The following is a 20,577-nucleotide window of genomic DNA, read 5'->3' as shown; positions in this document are numbered from 1 at the left end:
TAAAACAATAATTTCTTTTTTAATTTTTATTCTTAATTGTTTAATTAATAATATTTTTTTAAATAAAATATTTTTATTTATATTAAATTTAAATTTAAAATATAATAAATTAAATATTAAAAAATTATACATATATTAATATTAACATTTATTAATAAAAAAATAAAATTTAAATGAATACTAATTTTATAAATTACTACTATTAAAATTTAAAATAATATGTTATAATTTTATTTATATTGTAAATTTATTACAGTTAATATAATTTTTTAAAATAAAATAATTTCTTAAAAGAGTCCGATGGAGTAGAGTTGAAGGTGACTTGAGAGACAGGATAGGGTGGTGAGTTGTTTTCTTTAATAATATATATTAATATTAATATTTAATTTAATTAAAAAGTAATTTTGGTATTTAATTAATAAAATTATTTATATGATGTTTAAGTTTTGGGATTAAAATTAGGTTTTATTTTAATAATTCATTCATTAAATAAATTCTTATTTTTTTCATATAATTTTATTTTATTATAATGTATTTTTTATTATATTATTATTACTTTATATTTTTATTGGAAGAATACAATTTTACAAATTGGTCATAAAACTTTTTACTTTTTCATCTCACTTTTACGGTAATTATATTTATATACTTTTTTTTAATTAACTTTATACCTTATTTAGTTGTTATATTTTATAAAAATACATATTTATGTTTTCACTCTTTTAAATCTATTTAAATAAATGGAATTGACAAAAAAAAATTATATAATAAAAATAATTTAAATATATATTACTAAGATATGTCAATTATTCTTTTAAAGAGGTTGAATCCTAATGATGAAGACACTATTAACTCTTACATAAAAGTCATGTTTACTTTAAAATATGTATTTATGAATGTATTATATATAACAAATCGATCCAAATATTTTAAAAAAATCAAAATATACTACATGTATATTAATACAGTTAGCACAAATGCATGTTTGATGAATCACAAATGCATGTTTGATGAATGATGACTATTGTCGACTACGATTGTAGAAACAAGGAACGACATATTTATATACGTAAGATTATGTAAATGAATGAAAAATCAATAACTTACCGGTTTCATTTTACTAGTTATCGGTTGATCGGTTCTAACGGTTTAATTTTCGATTTAACTATTTTTTTACTGATTAATTTAATTATATATTATAATTAAAATTAGTTATTTTATAAATATTTAATATATTATGATATTTAATAATTTTTATATAATAGAATAATAAGATCAAGAGGAATATGACACAAAGAAGGATAAAAATAAAATAAAATAAACATCGGCTCTTATTTTTTTAAATTTAATTTAACTTAAGTCTTTCTTTTTTTCACCATTACCATATATAAATATTTATCAGTGTCTTAGTGTCACATGGACTTATCCGATTAATAAAATTTATTTAATAAATTTAATACTTAATTTAAAAAATTAAATTATTCGTTCCTATTAACTGACCGAAACCGATAGAATTAGAATCGGTAAAACCAATACAAATACCGATCGATTATTCGATTTGTAAACTAAATGACAAAACTGGACTTAACTAGAACCGGTTACTAGATTGTTTTAACATCTTACATTTACGACCTAACAAGAAGATACACAAATAAGAAAACACATTAGAATAGTGACACTAATAATGCTAACATCGAATCACTTTTGATTTAAAATATTTATTTATAAATATTATATATATATATATAATCAATCAAAATATATAAAAAAAAAAAATCAACTCATGATTTATGATATGATAATACAATGTCAAAAGTAAAAGACTTTATGATAGTGATACTACAAAGCTAATAACTAAATCATATTTAATTTAATATATATATTTTATAATTTACCCATTATCAAACACAGATTTTCTCTCTACCCACCCCGAATAACTGTTTAGGCATAAATCAATATCAAATTAAGGAAGAGCACGTTGAGGGACATAAATCGAAATGATATAACTAAGGGCTTATATATTGGACAATAAATTTGATGTTGACCAAATAAAGGTGGTCATTAAAGCAAACATGATTCAGAAAAGTGGTTTATATATAAATAACATTAATCGATGATCCATTTATATATTCAAGACACATGCAATACATATAGGCTATAGCTTAATATTGGAAATTGTTGAAAATGTGAAATGTACAGCTGCTTGAAATTACATTGGCTGATCAGGTAATGCTTTTTTTATGGTGTTTTTACTTTTAACTTTTTACTTTTTTTTTAAATTTAAATAATTAATTTGGTTGTCATTAAGTTATTTGTAAGTATGCTGCAGTATGTAATAGCTAACCATTCGCTCTGCTTTACTGTCTCGGATGCATGCATGCATAAATGACACGTGTCCCCTCACCGTGATCTGCCCTAACCGTCCAAAATACATTGATGGAATAACAGCCAGCTAATATTATAATTAAAGTTTTGCCAGAGAAAGAGTAAGGTCGACAGTATTTGAGATTATTTTCAACGGTTATAAATGTCTATATATTGAGATAAAAATAAGATCTTCAATATTAATTAAAATATATTAATGAGTCTTTTAAATTCTTAAATTGATTTAATTTTATAAATGCAATTGAATTTTTTTATTTTGGTAAAAAAACAAGAATAGGTGACAGGGAGGTGAGCCAACACACAAATTCAAATGTTGTGGTCCTACATGATTAAAATAAATATAATAATATATATTTTATTAAAAATATATTTTGTGGTCTTACAAAATTAAAATAAATATAATAATATACTTTTTATCAAAATTATATTATTAAATATTATAACAAATGAAGCATCAGAGATGATGAAATTTCTTGTATATTTGAGCCTCTATTTATATACATAAATGAATTAACTAGGGCTATTATTGTATTTACATAGAATGAATTTGGCAAAGGAATATATGAAAATAAAAACTGTACAATATAGTAAAAGGAATAATATTGTTAGGGCACCATGTGAATGACTTGTGAGGTGTCTTCCAGCTGTTCTTGCTCCATGGGAGACCGTTGAAGAAAAAAGATTATATGTATAACATCCAAATTTAAATCTGGTAAGGTTGAGACTTGAGAGAAATAATATATTATATGTGCACACACATGATAGTACAGTAGGGATTAAAATATTAATAAATAAATAAATTTTCAGCTACCCCTCTCAAGTTGGATCACGGTGAAAATGTAACAAGCCCAACTTGAGAGAGAGTTTTTTGAAAAAGATTAAGGTCCAATGCCTTGGTAAATATGTCCATAGTTGGTTGGAAGAGCTGACATACGAAGGTATAATGAAACCTTCCTTGAATTTATTCCTTATAATATGACAATCAATTTATGAAAAACCGGATTAGACATAATTTGAATAGCAGTTTTGTTGTCACAATACAAAGGAATAGATCACAAGGCAGGTAAAATCTAAAAATCAGTCAACAAATAGGAGAGCCATTGAAGCTCACAAACAACAACACGACTACGATATTCAGCCTCAGCAGTCGATCGACGGTGGTTTTTTTCTTGGGTTTCCAAGAGATTATATATAGCAAGAACCCAAAAATATACAAAACCTACTCAAGGAACTACGAGTGTCAGGGCAACCAGCCCAATCAACCTCAGCAAAAGCATGAACTTTTAGAATATTTGACTTAGCATAAAATAAATCAAGAAAGGAATCATATTTTAAAAACATGACTAATCGGGTAACATCTGTTCAATGATGTTCCATAAGACGAGACATGAATTGACTTAATTATTGTACCTCATATGTGATGTCTGGACGAGTGAAGTTTAGATATAATAGTCGACCAACTAAAGGGAACACCTTCATCAGCTGGTAGTTTGAGTCCTCTAAGAAATGGGATTTTGGAGGACTTAACACCAATAAATCCAATGTCTTTTATATTTTCTAGAGTGTATTTTCTTTGGTTAACATAAATTCTTTCAGATAAATTCTTTCAGGTAATTGAGCAATCTTAAGACCAAAAAAATAATTTGCCTGACCTAGATCTTTAATAGTAAAACAAACAGGTGTGAAGAAAATTCTTGACAGTTTGAGTTTCTAATAAACAATTTCTTACTACAATAGCATCATCAACATGTAGCAATAATGATGTAAAATTAAAGCCACTAGATTTTGTAAATAAGCAAATGTTTGCTGCCGGAGATTGTTTAAAATCACATGCTAGCAACTTGTTACAGAATTCAATATGCAACTGATGTGAGACTTGTTTAAGGTTATATAGGCTCTATACGAGTCGACAAACCTGACCAAGTTTAAGAGTAACATAATTAGGAGGTGGTTTTAAATAAACCTCTTCATCCAAAATGCCATATAAAAGGCATTATTTATGTTGAGTTGGTGAAGTTTCCAGATTTAGAGCATGTAATTGTTAATATTGTTCGAACAGTTACGAGTTTAGCAACAGAGGAGAAGTTATCATGGTAGTCTACCCCTTCTTGCTGATTAAAACCTTGAGTAACCAACCGTGCCTTGTATCTATAAAATGTTCCATCAGGATTAAGCTTGTCTTACCTGGAGGAAGATCAGTTTCATACCAAATAGTATTCAACTTTAGAGCTTCTAATTCAATCGTCATAGCCTGCCTCTAATTAGAATCATGAGTTGTTTGTCTATAAGAACTTGATTCCTGCAAATCAGATATGTGTGCCAAGAATGCCATATATGTTTGATTATTGCATGATGAAGTTTGAAAAGGGTAAGTATTACTATATTGGTGTATGTGTAGATATAAGTAGTTTTGATGTAAGTAATATTAGATTAAAAAAATTAGACATAACAAAGTCTTGTATCCACACAAGTTTAAATTTAATTCTAGTAATTCGAAGAGGAATTACAGGTGGAGTAGTATCATCAATTAGAGCATCAGGTGGTAGTGAAGATGTAGTAGACAATGTAGGCGGGTCTACTACAAGAGTTACTGTTGGAACATGTTGAATAGGAGAAACAATATCATCATAAATTGATACACATGGAATAGGACTCAAAATGATTAGTATCAATGGAAGGAAAAAAACCTAACTTTTGAGAATTGGGCAAACCCGAAAGATTTCCCTTCAATCTTTCGGTTTTACCCTTCAAAACCGAAAGATTTACTCTAAATCTTTCGGTATTTGACCTGTAAAAATTAATTTTTTTCATTAGATTTAACCATTATTATATTTTATCCTTAAAACTTAAACACAACCCTATACTTATAAAACAAACAAAAATTCTTACACATACAAATATACATATTCACACATTCCTAAGTATATAATGATCAAACACAAAGCGTATATACATTTTATATAATCAAACATCAATCCTACTATATATACGTGTAACTAATTCAATCACAATTCATTTACTTGGACAATTAAACAAGATGCATGTATTTAGAAGACAAAACAAATTGAAAGAGGGGTGAATAAATTTGTGAAGAGTGACCAAACCCGAAAGATTTAGGGTAAATCTTTTGGTATTATTTAGAAAAACTAAAAGATATACCTAAATCTTTCGGTTTTGGACTTAAATAACTAAAAAAATTAAAGTGCTGGAAATTCGGCAAACCTGAAAGATTTATACAAATCTTTCGGTTTTACTCTTCAAAACCCAAAGATTTACTCTAAATCTTTCGGTATTGACCTTTTAAAATTTATTATTTTCACTAGATTTAATCATTATTATATTTTATCCTTAAAACCTAAACACAATCCTATACTTATAAATTAAACAAAAATTCATACACATACAAATATAAAACATATTCACTCATTCTTAAGTATATAATGATCAAACACAAAGCTTATATACATTTTATAGAATCAAATTTCAACCCTACTATATATATTTGTAACTAATTCAATCACAATTCATCTACTTGAACAATTAAACAAGATGCATGTACTTAGAAGACAAAACAAATTGGAAAAGGGGTGAAGAAATTTGTGAAGAGTGACCAAATCCGAAAGATTTAGGGTAAATCTTTCGGTATTATTTAGCAAAACCGAAAGATATACTTAAATTTTTCGATTTTACCCTTAAAGAAAACTCAAGACTTGACTGTTTTTTTGTTTTTTTAAAGGGATCAAAACCGAAAAATATAGTCTATATCTTTAAGTTTTACCCTTAAAGAAAACTCAACACTTAGTCGTTTTTTTATTTTTTTTAAAAGGGATCAAAGCCGAAAGAAATAGTCTATATTTTTCGGTTACCCTTAAAAAAAACTCAACACTTAGCCGTTTTTTTATTTTTTTTAAAAAAGGAAGAAAGCCGAAAGATATAATATATATCTTTCGGTATATCCCTAAAAAAAATACAATACTTAGTCGTTTTTTGATTTTTTTTTTAAAAGGGATTAAAGCTGAAAGATATTTCGGTATTCACCCTTCAAAAAATATTGTTTTTTGAAAGTATTCAAAGCCGAAAGATATAAGTTATATTTTTCGATATTGTGTTATAATACCGAAAGATATATAGAACTTGTCGACATCTTTTTCTATTTGCGACAAATTTCTTCCTTTCGGCACCTCTACCGACAGATATATAAATTTGACGGGGAAATTTTCCGTAAAACTCCCTTTTTTACTAGTGATTTGAAGCACTCACCTAGTCTCTCCGGACAATGCTCATCATCACCTCTCCTCTAACGTTAAATTGCATGAACCCGACTCGAAAACGGCATGGGTTGGTTCAATTGGAATACTAAGATATTAGCTGACCTAAATTCTTCTCTTAATAAACTAAGAGAATCATGTGAAGCTCAATCTCTACTTTCAGAGGTCATTGTTAGATTGAAAGACTGAAAATGCGACCTTGCTCTTTTCTACTCCAATCTAGTTGAATCTCACTCTAAACAAATTAAAATCGAATTCAGACTTTTGCGATTTTGTGACCATCTCAAATAACTATCTGATTCTTCGTCCTCTAATTTCGTGAAGCATCGTACGTTCAAGTCGATGATTGGTGGTTTTGGGCAATGGATCTACCTCTCCAAGTGGAGAATTTAATTTCATAAATGAAAGGTTTGAGAACATGTTTATATAAAACAATTGATTGAAAGATTAACAAGTTAAGGAGAGAATAATTGGTTTCAGTATCCGTGAAACTTACATCAAAATTCTAACGAATTATTGGTTTCAGTATTTCGATCGAATGCATTTTTAACCTAGACTCGTCGAAAAGTTTAAACGTTGTCGGATGAGGAGAGATTATGGGGAACCTCTAACATTAGCACAAGAACAAACTGCACAGGTCAACCAAACAACGCGAGAGAAGGAAGAAGACGGAGGAAATATGATAAAAAAAAAAAAAAAAAAAAAAAAAAAAAAAGGAAAATAAAAGATAGAGAGAGCCGAAACAAAAAGTACAAGATTTGGATATAAAAAAAACAAATGGATATATCATGACATGATGACAGGACAATTGTACAAAATTTTAACGATTTAAAAAAGTTTTTTTTGTTTTTTTTTTTTTTTTTTTTTTTTTTTTTTTTTTTTTTTGAAAGAGAGATAAAAATTAAATGAATGGTGATATTTTAAAGGGGTAAGGATTATTTTTGATAAAAAACTTAAAATGTATTGATATATATATATAAATAAAATAAAAAATAATAATTTAAAATAGAAAGTATTTTAGTATTTTGATTAATAATTTGAGTGATGTGATATTTGATTTTGTATGAGTGTTTTTAAAATTTTATACCGAACAAGCCTAAATTTGACACTTTTATGTCAAATTTGTATACACAAATATAATTTTACAATTTAAATAATAAATTTAACACATTTATTCAATTTTGTACATAAAATTAAATTCACATTTATCATATACAAATATTTAAACAAAGGTTTGGGCTGGAGGCATAAATAGTTAAATATAGTATTCAAAATTATTATATGCAAGTTTAAATGAAAATGGAATTAAATAAATATTGATAAAATCAATTTTGATGTAACTAACCAACCCTGATATTCTTGTCATTTGCTAGTTTTATATGCTGTCGGTTGAATTAATAAAGATGATTAGGACGTGTTTGGTGGTTCCCATATGGTTTTTTATTTTATTTTGTTACAAGATTTGCATGTGATTCACATCGCAATGTGAAGTAATGGTCATTTTGTTTCACGTTAACTTGTACACTTTATATTTGTTAACAAATAATAATATATAGTTTTAAGCTCGACATTTGTATTAAAAACTTGGTTAAAAACAATATTTTTTTATAGGATTAGAAGTCAATCATCACACAACTTTATTATCACAAAACTTGAAAATTTCAAACAAAATTATTACAAATATAGTTTCGTACCCCACACTTTTGTAAAAATATTAAGACATGTGTAATTAAGTAACCTAAACAACTAATTAGTAAATGAAATTAATAATAATGGAGCCGCGTTTTGAGACCACAGAACGCCGATTCAGTCGTGTTTACAAACGCACAAAATGAGCGAGAATCCCAGGCCTGTTGTTTTCGAATCCTCAAAGCAATCAGGCCACTGCGGCACACAAGGGCCGGAGAATGCCCGTCTCCCCACCAACGTCTTCTCCGTCGTCGTCGGCGTCGACGTTTGGAATACGAAGACAGCATCCCCGAACGCAGTACCGAAGAGCCAATTGTGGATGTCCCAAAACACCTCCACGGCGGCGCCGTCAACCCAAATGGTGTGATTCCCCCTGAATTTCCACTGTATACGCTTCACAAGCATCGCGATCTTAGAATCCAGCGAGACCACTAACCTGAAATCGTGGGCCGTGTCGCACTCGATCGTGAGTTCGTGAACAGGACCGTCGTCGTGAAATTGTACCCTAGTACCAAATAATCGTTTCCCAAACATATGTTCCCTTTTAGAAATGAAAGTTGCGTTTTTGATGGAAGGTGTTGAGCTTGTCTTTCTGAATGCTTCTTTCTTCATATCACCAATTAGCAGAACCATTTCGTTGTCACAAACCAATGCCAAGTAAAACCCTTCAAGTGGTTCTGGCCCTGATCCAAAATGAGCTGATGATAAGTCCCAAAACAAACCAATTTTGACTGAGTTCAATATGTCTAAGCTCTTAAACCCTTTCCTTTTTGAGAAAAGGGTCGGCTTTAAAACGAATTTGGAGAGAGATTGACCAGACAAATCAGAAATCTCAACACTATGACACTGACCCATCAAATTCTTGCTCCAAGTTATGGTTATCAAACAAGAAAGGTCAAGCAATTTGCAGGTATATACACATATAACTGTATTTTGAGACACTCTATTAACACTGGAACACGAACCATTGCCGACCTGTACACCGTTTTCACCCAAACATGTCGGGAAATCCCTCATCTGCCTGATCATTGAAGCAAACCCCTGCCCTGAAAGGAGTTGGGAGAGAAAGAGAGAAATGAGTCAAGCCGAAAGAAGATCAAGATCAAGATCCGACATTCTTCTTTGGAAGCTGCGCCTGTGGGTTTTTAACGTGTTTGATGAGGAATGGATTGTGCCTGGGGGGGCTGGGGCCAAATTATGGACAAGGGTTTTGGAGGGACCAAAAATGGGACCGGTCCAGACCTATTTTGATCCGTTTCTTCTTCTTTTCATTTTGTAATTTTTTTTTATATATTTGTTTTGGATAGACAACTGTTATTTCAGTCCGATGAAAGGACTTGTTTGACCATACTAAAAGAAATTAGGTTTTTGTATTGTATTGTTCTCAGATTCAACCGCATTTGTTCTTTATTTCACTTATAACTTGATTACATTTTCCCACTTATTTTCAAAATTAAATGGCCTTAAGGCGTGACCAAGCAAAATAATAGCTTTTGTTGCTGAAAAGCTGATATCCCAATAATTAATCATTTTGATGCAAATGAGCCTTTGAGTAAGATGACAGCAATTGCATTTTCATTATTATTATTATTATTGTAACAATTCACTCTTTTTTTATGGATATAATATAAAAACATTCCACCCACAGCTAGGAAAATAATTCAAATTCACAATCAATAAAATTACCATAGAACGCTAATTAAAACCTTTAATAAGGTGTAATGAAACTAAGAAACCCAATGATGACACCATAATTAATTATGATTTTTTTTTTGCTTAGGGCTAAAGAAAAGGAGGCAGATACAACAAAAGCTAGTACTAGTTAGTTAAATCTCACCAAATTAAGGAGGATTAATTAGCCTCTTTCACCAATTTTGACTTAAATTTCAAATAATTTTGTGTTCATGCTTATTTATTATAACATGGTTCCAGTATCTTATGGAGCAATTCAAATTTGACTATTCAATGTTAATTATCTGATGGATTGATTGTTTAATGAATAATTACAAACTTTAACATTTGGTTCTATTAAAACTAACTCATAATATTGTTGTTGTTTAAGGAGCTGCTCGTGTTTTTTTTTCTTCTAGAAGCTTCTGGAGGCTAAATTTTATATAAAGAAGCCCTTGAAACTTTGAAGAGAGTACAAATCATAACCATGAAAATGAAAAGAAAAAGGAAATGATTGATAGGCCCAAGTATGAGTCTGTAGATGTACATTGTAATGCTTGCATGACCATTTGACAGCCACAAAACTGACAAAATGAAAGCTGTTTTTCTAATCATTTTTTTTAGCAAAGGGAACATGTCACATTTCATTCCATAATATTTACATAACTAGTGAAGATGCCTGCACAATAACTGAAAAACAAAACAATAAATCAACCAAAAATGGGTCGCCTCCCATCTATCGAACATAAGATCATATGCGTGTTACAAACGAAACGACCATATTAAAGAAACAACAAAGTGAAAAACAAAACAAAGGGTGCATTCCCTAAAATATCAGAAAATATTTGTACAAAGATCAAACTTAAAATAATTTATATTTTTCCCTTAACAACCCGAATTATGAAATTTTGATTATGTGCTTCATGTTTGATATATCAAGTCTCTACTCTCTATTTCTCATTTTACTTTTTTCAAAACTAAACTACATTTCATTAATAATTTAATCTCATAAAATCCAATTGGACAATACAATTAAACTCCTCGCTTCCATGGGCCTGGTCTTTACAAAATGTCATCTCATTTTTCTTAACCAGCCCAGAGGAAGATAATTTGAAAAACACAGCTACTGACGGCCCATATTTTATGGGCCTTTTCTTATATATGTATACTTTCAAGCCCAGTACGGCCCGATGGTTAGATGTCTAGTCTGGTCTGGTGAAATAAAGAAAATGAAATAAAAAACAAAATCTGAAAATGTAATTAATTTTGTGAAAAATACAGCTATTTTCCCATGTGGTGGGAGAATTATTGGTTTTGAGTAACAGGAAGTGACAGCGAACGAACATCATTATCATATAACCGACGTTTAATGTGATTTTAATATAAATAAATAAAAATAGGGGGAAATGTCATTAGGTACTAGAGTTTTGAAATAGTTGTTCTAATTAATATTGGAGATTGATTAGAATAAGAGAGAATTTTCGAGTTTATAAAAATAAGAAATACACAGAAATTTCAAATTATTAATTAGGATAAGAATCCCATCATTTAAAAAGTTGACCTTAATATTCATGTCAAAATCATCAAGGTTTTTTTTATTTTTTCTTTTGTTTCTGTGATTGATCCTATGTTCTTGTATTATTATAGCAAACGGTCCCTTATGGATGAATGGATGGAGAAGATAACTTTAGGGCCGGCCACAGCCTCTTTTTCTGACACTTCCCATGTGACGCCACTCAATACGGCCCACCACTTCTATTCCTCTCTTAGGTTTTTTTTTTTTGGTTTTGCTTGAGATTTTTTTTAACTATAAAAATAATGTTTTTAATTTATTTATTTTTACTAAATTACCCCTACATCTTTTTCTCTAAGTTTTTATTTAATAATTAATTTATATTAAAAAAATTAAAAAATTATTTTAATATTTTAATAAATAAAGAGATTGATTATATGATTGAAGTAATATATTGAATTTAGGATAAAAACTAGATAAAATCTAAAAAATCACTTCCTCAAATGAGTCCTTATTATGTCTTCTCCTCCGCGATCGCAGAATCTACGACAGAGAACTTTGCGTTTATAAGATTCTTAAGAACCAAAACATTGTTTGCGTTTAAGAGCAAACAATTATACTTGTTTATTAAAAGTAATACGTTTAAATTGGTGTAAAAGATAAACAACACCAATAATTATATATAAATATAAATTACTTTTTATTTTGTAATATTAGGAACATTAAAATGTATATGATTGTCTTAGAGTCTTGCTTCATTTAAAATAAATCATTATAAATCACATTTATAATTATTTAAATTATTAACTTCTTTTTTCTTGACATTCTAGAAGAGTTTTAAGGAATAGTCTTTCACCATCTTTTACTTTATTTAACATAATTTTAATGATAATATTTACATAAAAAAAAAATTAGTCTCTAAGTTTTAAATTCATTTTTTTATTAAAATAATATAACTTATATACTTTATTTTATGCAATATTAAGTAATGAAAGATATTTGGATAATTTTATTGAAATAATACTTTTACATCAACTAAAATGTTATTAACCCAAGATTATTAAGCTATTGTTTAATATATATATATATATATATATATATATATATATATATATATATATATATATATATATATATATATATATATATATATATATATATATATATATACACTTAAATAATATGTTTTTTAAAAGAAAATTTAATTCATTTAAATTTGATTAAATAACTAAATTATATTTTATATTTTAAAATGTTCTAAATAATTATATTTTAATTAATAATTTGAATCCACGCATAATAGTGAATAACTATCTGTTACATAAATGATGTTATTTTTTTTCTTCTTTTTAATGGTTTTCTTTATTATTATACTCTTCAAATGTAAGGGTTTATTTAAAATATAATTATTTGAATAACTAATTTAAGGCGTAAGTAGCTAATTAAATAATCTTATTCTATTTAAATTTTTTAAAATCAGTTATTTAAAATTATTTAGATGAATAGATTTGAAAGGTAAAAATATATATATAAAAAATTAATTAAATTAATTGATTGAATTATTTAAATATTTTTTCAAATAACCCACTATATTTTAATATATTATTACATCAATCACATCATCAATTAAAATATTATAATATTTTAACTAATTACAATTTTTTTTCATAATTTAAATATGAACAAGTCCCAATCTTAAGCATATGGTATATATAAAAAAGATATATTTGAATTGGATTGAATTAACAATGTTTAAGACATTTGTTTGTTATTAATCCATTTCGTAAAGAATCCAATTGGGGCCACTATAGATGAGATTCTCTTTTGAATACGGGCAATAAAATAAAATAAAAAACCTAAATTTCTCTTAATTAGTCTCACACGATCCACTCATCAGTCAACAAACACGTTCCTGTTCAGTTAGCTCCAAAATTATTTTTAAATTTGCTCCATTATTTTTCATTCTTTTAATAATCTTTTATATTAAAATAAGATTAACAAAGAAAACCCTAGCTTACGCCCAATAAAACTACAAATATCCCTTTCTACCCCCTGAAAATAAAAAAAAAATAAAAAAAACTAAAATCTCCCCGTTAGCCGTTACCAGTTCGGCTGTACGGGTTTTTCTTTTGTCGGACGCCGTAACACGTGTCACCTGTCTATTCACCACACGTCAATTTTCCGTCTCTTTTCCTTTTATCCATTCCCTCCTTCCTTCCTACCATTTTCTTCCCGGTGGTTCTCTTTCTACATCTTGTAGGGTTTCTTCTGTCGCCATTTGAGCTCGTGTGACGATTCTCTGCGTTCGATTACGATGGGTTCCCTCCCGGATCCCAGCGGCGAATTCACTCAGCCGTCGCCGCCGCCGCCTAGCTTTGATGAGTTCCAGAGACAGACGTCACTCATGACGAGCTGTACTCTTCTCTGGAAGGAGTTATCCGATCACTTCTCCTCTATCGAGAAGGACATCCAGAAGAAATCGGAAGCGCTTAAACGCAGGATCAGAAGCCTCGACAATCAAACGAAAGAATCACTTGAAATTCTGAAGAAGAGAGAGGTCACCATCGATGGCTCTGTCTCGATCGCTCTCGAAAAAGTTGAAGAGAGTGAAGAATCGGCTCTTAACGCTCTCGAATCTAAATGGCAGGAAGATAACGCTGCTGCCGATGGAGGGGAAGTCGACGATGCTGAAGGATTGCTGTTGAAATTGCGTTCTTACTGCACCAAGATGGACTGCAATGGTTTCTGGAAGTTTGTGACCGTGAGGAAGAGAGAATTGGAATCGATGAGGGCTCAAATGCCAGCGGCTTTGTCTGATTGTATCGATCCATCCAGGTTCGTGTTGGAGGCAATATCTGAGGTGTTTCCGGTTGATAAGAGCGGAAGAGGGTCGAATGACTTTGGGTGGGCATGTGTAATGATATTGGAATCATTAATTCCGGTGGTGGTTGATCCAATTTTAGGAAATTCCCGTCTTATGGTTACACCGAAGATGAAGGAAAGGGCCAAGGAGATTGCTGAGACATGGAAGGCTAGCTTGGATGAAAGAGGTGGTATTGAGAATGTGAAGACTCCGGATGTGCATACCTTTTTGCAGCATTTGGTGACGTTTGGAATTGTCAAGGAAGAAGACCTTGAATTGTACAGGAAGCTTGTAATTGCTTCTGCTTGGCGTAAACAGATGCCAAAACTTGCTGTCTCACTCGGATTGGGAGATAAAATGTCAGGTATGTTTCACTTCTTCTTCTTCTTCTTCAAACTTTGAAACTTCCCTTTTCATGGATGGAACTGTCTTAATTTTGTACCAACAGAGTTGATTGAGGAATTGATAAAGAGAGGACAGCATATCGATGCTGTTCATTTCATCCATGCTGTGGGTCTTATGAACAAGTTCCCTCCAGTTCCATTGCTGAAAGCTTTTCTCAAGGATGCTAAGAAGGCTTCTCTTCTGGTTCAGGATGATCCTGCCTCTGCCTCCTCTGCTTCTGCATCGGTATTGATCAATATTTATGTTTAATTAGATGAAAAGGAAAAACTGCTTAGAATATTTATATTCTTCTTCTTCTTCTCCAGCCTCTTCGGAAGGAACTGTCAGCACTACAGGCGGTGATAAAATGCATAGAAGAGTACAAACTAGAAACCGAACTACCTCTAGAGAATCTGAAAAAACGCCTTGAACAGCTAGAGAAGACAAAGAACGAAAAGAAAAAGCCAGCAGCTTCAATGGCTGCAAACAAGCGTACCCGAGGAAACATTAATGGAGGAGGAATGGCTCCTCCTGCAAAGGCTGGGCGATCGACGAATGCTTATGTGTCATCATTCCCTACATCTCCAGCATATGTGAGGTCTCCATCGAATCCAAACGAGCATCCTCTGTCCCCAGCAGTTTATGGAAACAGAACAAGCCCTTCTAGTTCTAGTAATTATCATCCTTACTCGTCACCACCACTCGAGGCTGTTGCGGTTGGTCCAGTACAGTTTGTGGGTGGATATATGGCTCCGGCAGTAGTAAACTATTCACCTCCTTATGGTATGGGAGTGACTACAACTTATCAGCCAGCTTATTACTATCCATAACTGGTTATTGCTGTGTGTATTATAAGTAACTTTTCCAAGTAATGTGTAGCAGAAAATCCTTTCTATATATATATATGGTTATGGTTGTGAATGTGAATGTGAATGTGAATGTGTTCAATTCATCAACCTTATTTATTAATGAATGAATGAATGATCTTACTTGTGTATTATAACTATTTCCTTATAATATATATTTGTTTCCTTCCTGTTAATTGTTGTTGCTGCCTCAATTAGGATTTTGAGAAACCCATAAAAAATGGTCAAACTTTTTTTCTTGCTCAAACACTTTTGAACTATAAATTGTAGATGTTTCTAATAATAGAGTCCAATTGTTGAATTCTAATAATAGAGTGGTTGGAAGGATTGACATGCATGCATCCAATTAATCTTCCCCGGAATGGGCTCCTGTCTGATCCATAGATTTCGCTGCTTGAATGTGTTCTCCATCTCTCTTTTTCTTTGTGTAGTCTGTCCTGTCTAGGTAGGTAGATTGAGTGGATTTTGTCTGCAAAAATGTTCAACAACAACAACATGTTTGATCTGAGCCTGGATCTTGGCAGAGAAAGAATATATGATAAGAAACCATGAACATGACGAGCGGAGCCGGGGAAGCGCCACCACCGTTGAAGGACGGGATTACAACGTTATTGTCGAGATGGAACGGCCTCCAAATGGCAATCCAGAACGAGTGGGGAGGTCGGGACTCCGTCCAGAAATCCCATCAACTAGCCTCCGATATCCTTTCTTGGTTCCTTCAATCCAAAGGTAATTAATTGTAATTTATTTTATTTTTTATTATACTATTCTTAATTAATTAATTAATGTTATTTTAGAGACAGTATTATGCCTTGAAGACTTGGAGAGCATGCTACACGAGAGCTTGTTATTGACCTTTAACACAGAGATTGAGGATGGTAGCATAGAGCAAGTATTATTATTATTATTATTAATTATTAATTAAAATTTCTTTTATTTTCTGACTTGTCAATTGAATTAACGTTAATTAATTTGTGAATGTGCATTCAAGCAGGTAGCAGAACAGTTGATGCTTCTGCATGAAGAACATATGCAAGCCAAGGACTAATTAATTAAACTGCTTCTTTTCTTCTTTTTTAAATTAATACCCATAACCCCCATTAATTAATTATTAGCTTCACAATTTAAATGAAATTAAGATCAGTTTATAGAACTATATATACAGTTTAATTCTCCTGCTGGTTCTGTACGTATATACAAACATAGGATCCACAATCTATATATACTAAAAATTATTTCATACATTCTCAAAAACTTAAATTTTACAAGTCATAAGTCATCAAATGAAAATGTAGGTAACATGAGCACACACTAACTAAGTTATATATATATATATATATATATATATATATATATATATATGACCAAAATTTAGATAGATTATATTTTTGGAACACATCCTCTCATTGGTCGGGGCTTGTTAATTCATCATGATCAACACACTCATATATTTGTTGTGTTATTATTGTTGGTGCAGACCAAGTAATTAATTAAGAATATAAATAAAACTTATATAAAATTTTCTCAAAAACAAAATTACCATAAACAAAATATTGAAAAAATGAGTGAAAACAAACTAGATTCTTAGATTTTATAATTATTTACAAATAAACATGTATCAAATTTATATGTAGATAAAAGTGTGAAAAAAAAAATAAAGAGAGAAACAAGAAAAAAAAACCGTCACACTAGCAAATATTAGAAAAAGAATGAAGAATTTTGCCTTTTTGAGATGTAATTGTAAATTTACAAAATTTGTTACTATTATATACTTTTCATTAATATGATATCCCTCCATTGAAGATATGGAAAAGTGAATAAATATTTAACAATAAAATTAACTTTTCATATATATCTCTATCAAAATATTATAAAAGAAATTGTCAATAAGAAAGTCTCATTTACTTTTTCATAATATAAGGATTTGGAATTTATTAAATTGTTATAAATTTATAAAAAATCATATAATAAAGAAAAAATATATTTTTAATTAGTTATAATAAAGATAAAATAATAATTGATTGACACCTCTACCTATCAAAATAACAATTTTACCAAAATATTTCAAATAAATTTTTATTTAATACCCAAATTATCTATTACCTCATTTAACTCTCTATCTTCTTTGTAAAAAAAAAATACTAATCACCTCAAACATAATAATTTTGTAGATTAGTTTCCAAGACTATTAAAAAAAATGAACATAGTAATCATACTATTATTTATTAATTACATTATCAAATATTTAAATGTTATAGATTCTCAAATTAAAATGTATCAAATTATTAATAATAAATATAAGATTGCGCAATCAATTATAATTTAATTTATGTTTGGTAAAAATGGTAATCCTTAATAGATTTGTTTAATTTAAAATTAGAAATATATATTTGTTTTAATTTAGTGAATTCAACTTTTTAAATTCAATTATTTATTTTAAGTCCTCAAATAAACAACTTGATTAAAATTATCCCTTTTAATTAGTTTCAAGTTCAGTAACATACTAATGTTGACTATTTTTCTCCTTGTATGGTTCAAACTTAAAAAATTTATGGAGTCATTTATAATTAGTAAAACTACTTAAACATATTTAATTCTTTATAAGAAATTTGTATTTATTTATTAATTCTTACAAGATATTAGATTTCATTCAGCACAATAAACTTATTTATTTTTTATTATTTTTTAAAATGATTTGTGTATATTATAATGATAAAAATTGTTTAATACAACGACAAAAATATTGTTAAATAAATTATTGAGTTCGTAAATTTAAAAAAAAACAAATAATAAGATTAACAGCATAATGACATTGACATCAAAATTATTGTCGATTAAATAAAATTTATTCTTTGTATTTTAAATTTTTATTCACTTCACTTATTATAACTTGTATATATAAGGTGTTTTGATTTTTAGGGTTCGTTTTTATTTCTATTTTTTACTTTACAATTATATCAATCTTTTGTTATATCTATTAGGATTTTCGGCTGGTCAACAAAATTATCGGCATAATTGAAAACATATATATGTAGTGAAATATTTTAATTTAATTGTGTATCTTATATTCATGATCATTATGAACTTTTTTTTAGCACAATTGTTATAGTTATTCCGATCATTTCAATTTTTGTATCATTGTATATGCACAAGGTCTTTTTCTTTTCTTAGGTCGGTATGTAACTTACGCTTTTACATGCACTTTTAATTTAAAAAATTTCATAACAATTCAATTAATAAATACTATATTTCACACTAATGATGCACTAATCCTAAGTAATTAGGAAGCGTCAAATAATAGATACACCACAAAGGCAAACTAATTGTATTATTAACTATTTTTCAAAATGAAATCGGCTAAACACAACAATGAATATGTATGGAAAAAAAAGATGCTAGAAAATTTGATGAAAAAATGTGCAACTGTTTTATATTAAATTCACAATTAATTAAATTATATATTGTTTAAAGGGAAATAATAAAATTATATTAAGTATTTATTACAAATAATATAAATACATATAATTAAAAGTTTAGAGGCGAATTTGAACTTTGACTTAGGGTCCAGGGATAATTGAACAATTTCTATCTAGCTTAAATGAAGCATTAATATTGAGGGATTAAAGAGCATTCAAGTATATAAAATTTCATTTGATTGAATTAAGGGTTTGAATTATGTTCTTTCAAAGTCATTAGTTGAAAACCATCCAGATTAAATGCAGCAGTATCTATAAAAGGATTCCTACCCTCATTTCTAGAGAGCTGCTAGCGAAATTAAGGTATACGGAACCTATCATCACTTCTAGGTTTTCAGAGAGCTAGCGAATTTTACAAGTTGGGGATTGTTCCTCAGCTGTCTTTCAGCTGCAGATACAACTTTTTTCAGCTAAACCTACGATTTTTCTTTACAAATCGACTGTCTTTCAGCTGAAGGTACTCTTCTCTCTCTCCCTCTCTCTCTCTCTTCGCTTGTTTCAATCTGTTTGATCAAGATTTCAAATTCTCGTGCTTTTACATCCCTTGATTTGTTTTTCTTTAATTATATAACTTTGTTGTTACTTTGAATCCCTTCCATCATATATCTGATCTAAAACGAGCTAGGGTTGTACAAAAAAAAACATGTTTCTCATTCATTTTTAAACTATATATCTAATGTATATAACCTAGCTAGTTAATGCTAAACCATATAGACTTAGATAGAATTCTATGTTATTTTTATTCTGAGTTAGATAGAATTATAAGTATCGATCTCTTATCAGATGAAGTAAACTAAAAGATATATGGATGTATTTGATCACTAGCTAATGCTAAACCATATAGACTAGTTGGATATATAAAACTTTGTTGTTCCTTTGAAACCCTTCCATCATATATCTGATCTAAAACGAGCTAGGGTTGTACAAAAAAAAATGTTTCTCATTCATTTTTAAACTATATATCTAATGTAACCTAGCTAATGCATGCTAAACCAGTTAGATAGGATTCTATCATGTTTATTTTTATTCTGAGTTAGATAGAATTATAAGGATAGATCTCTTGTTAGATCAAAAAAACTAAAAGATATATGGATATGATCACTAGGTCTCCCTCAAGTTAGACCCTGCAGGTCAATTATGAATATAAATTTGTTTTCGTAATGTTTTTCAAAAAAAAAAAATGAACTATAATACCAATGTATTGCGCGCCAACGTCCCAATCCACCGATTTATTAAAAAAAAGCAAGATTATTGATCTGTGGAAATAATCAAGTCCTTTCAAGCATTTTAAGTAAGGATATATAAGTGTTTGTTACCTTGATGTGTTGGTTTATAGGACATGAGTTCAATTTGTTATACATAGTTTATGGTTTGTTTCTATTGTTTGAACTTCCTTATTCGCTTGTTTATACCATACCATTCTATACCAAATATTATTTATGATCATGAGAAACTTACAACA

General features: G+C 29.2%; 3 protein-coding genes across 3 annotated transcripts; 2 read left to right on the top strand and 1 right to left on the bottom strand.

Annotated features, from left to right (window-relative positions):
- Window positions 1-8,459: 8,459 nt before the first annotated feature.
- Window positions 8,460-9,359, bottom strand: LOC124916428. The gene has a single exon (XM_047457143.1). The coding sequence runs from the start codon at window positions 9,357-9,359 to the stop codon at window positions 8,460-8,462; it is 900 nt and encodes a 299-aa protein (XP_047313099.1).
- A 4,391-nt stretch (window positions 9,360-13,750) lies between these two features.
- Window positions 13,751-15,698, top strand: LOC124914469 (FRIGIDA-like protein 4a). The gene is made up of 3 exons (XM_047455024.1): window positions 13,751-14,753; window positions 14,838-15,019; window positions 15,100-15,698. The coding sequence occupies exons 1-3, from the start codon at window positions 13,841-13,843 to the stop codon at window positions 15,601-15,603; spliced, it is 1,599 nt and encodes a 532-aa protein (XP_047310980.1). The 5' UTR covers window positions 13,751-13,840; the 3' UTR covers window positions 15,604-15,698.
- Window positions 15,699-16,193: 495 nt separating this feature from the next.
- Window positions 16,194-16,687, top strand: LOC124916427 (pre-rRNA-processing protein TSR2 homolog). Its single transcript, XM_047457142.1, has 3 exons — window positions 16,194-16,368; window positions 16,437-16,531; window positions 16,634-16,687. The coding sequence occupies exons 1-3, from the start codon at window positions 16,194-16,196 to the stop codon at window positions 16,685-16,687; spliced, it is 324 nt and encodes a 107-aa protein (XP_047313098.1).
- The last annotated feature ends 3,890 nt before the right edge of the window (window positions 16,688-20,577 follow it).

This window comes from Impatiens glandulifera, chromosome 9, assembly GCF_907164915.1.
Source record: "Impatiens glandulifera chromosome 9, dImpGla2.1, whole genome shotgun sequence".
Lineage (NCBI taxonomy): Eukaryota > Viridiplantae > Streptophyta > Magnoliopsida > Ericales > Balsaminaceae > Impatiens > Impatiens glandulifera.
The sequence above is the reverse complement of the archived record's forward strand: the minus strand, read 5'-3'. Positions and strand labels throughout refer to the sequence as shown.

Bases quoted from the DNA above. Each gene is read 5' to 3' on its own strand.
- LOC124916428 (XM_047457143.1), bottom strand. From the start codon at position 9,359: ATGAGGGATTTCCCGACATGTTTGGGTGAAAACGGTGTACAGGTCGGC.
- LOC124916427 (XM_047457142.1), top strand. From the start codon at position 16,194: ATGACGAGCGGAGCCGGGGAAGCGCCACCACCGTTGAAGGACGGGATT. The intron at 16,369-16,436 runs GTAATTAATTGT...ATGTTATTTTAG, and splicing joins TTGGTTCCTTCAATCCAAAG to AGACAGTATTATGCCTTGAA. The intron at 16,532-16,633 runs GTATTATTATTA...GCATTCAAGCAG, and splicing joins AGGATGGTAGCATAGAGCAA to GTAGCAGAACAGTTGATGCT.
- LOC124914469 (XM_047455024.1), top strand. From the start codon at position 13,841: ATGGGTTCCCTCCCGGATCCCAGCGGCGAATTCACTCAGCCGTCGCCG. The intron at 14,754-14,837 runs GTATGTTTCACT...TTGTACCAACAG, and splicing joins ATTGGGAGATAAAATGTCAG to AGTTGATTGAGGAATTGATA. The intron at 15,020-15,099 runs GTATTGATCAAT...CTTCTTCTCCAG, and splicing joins CCTCCTCTGCTTCTGCATCG to CCTCTTCGGAAGGAACTGTC.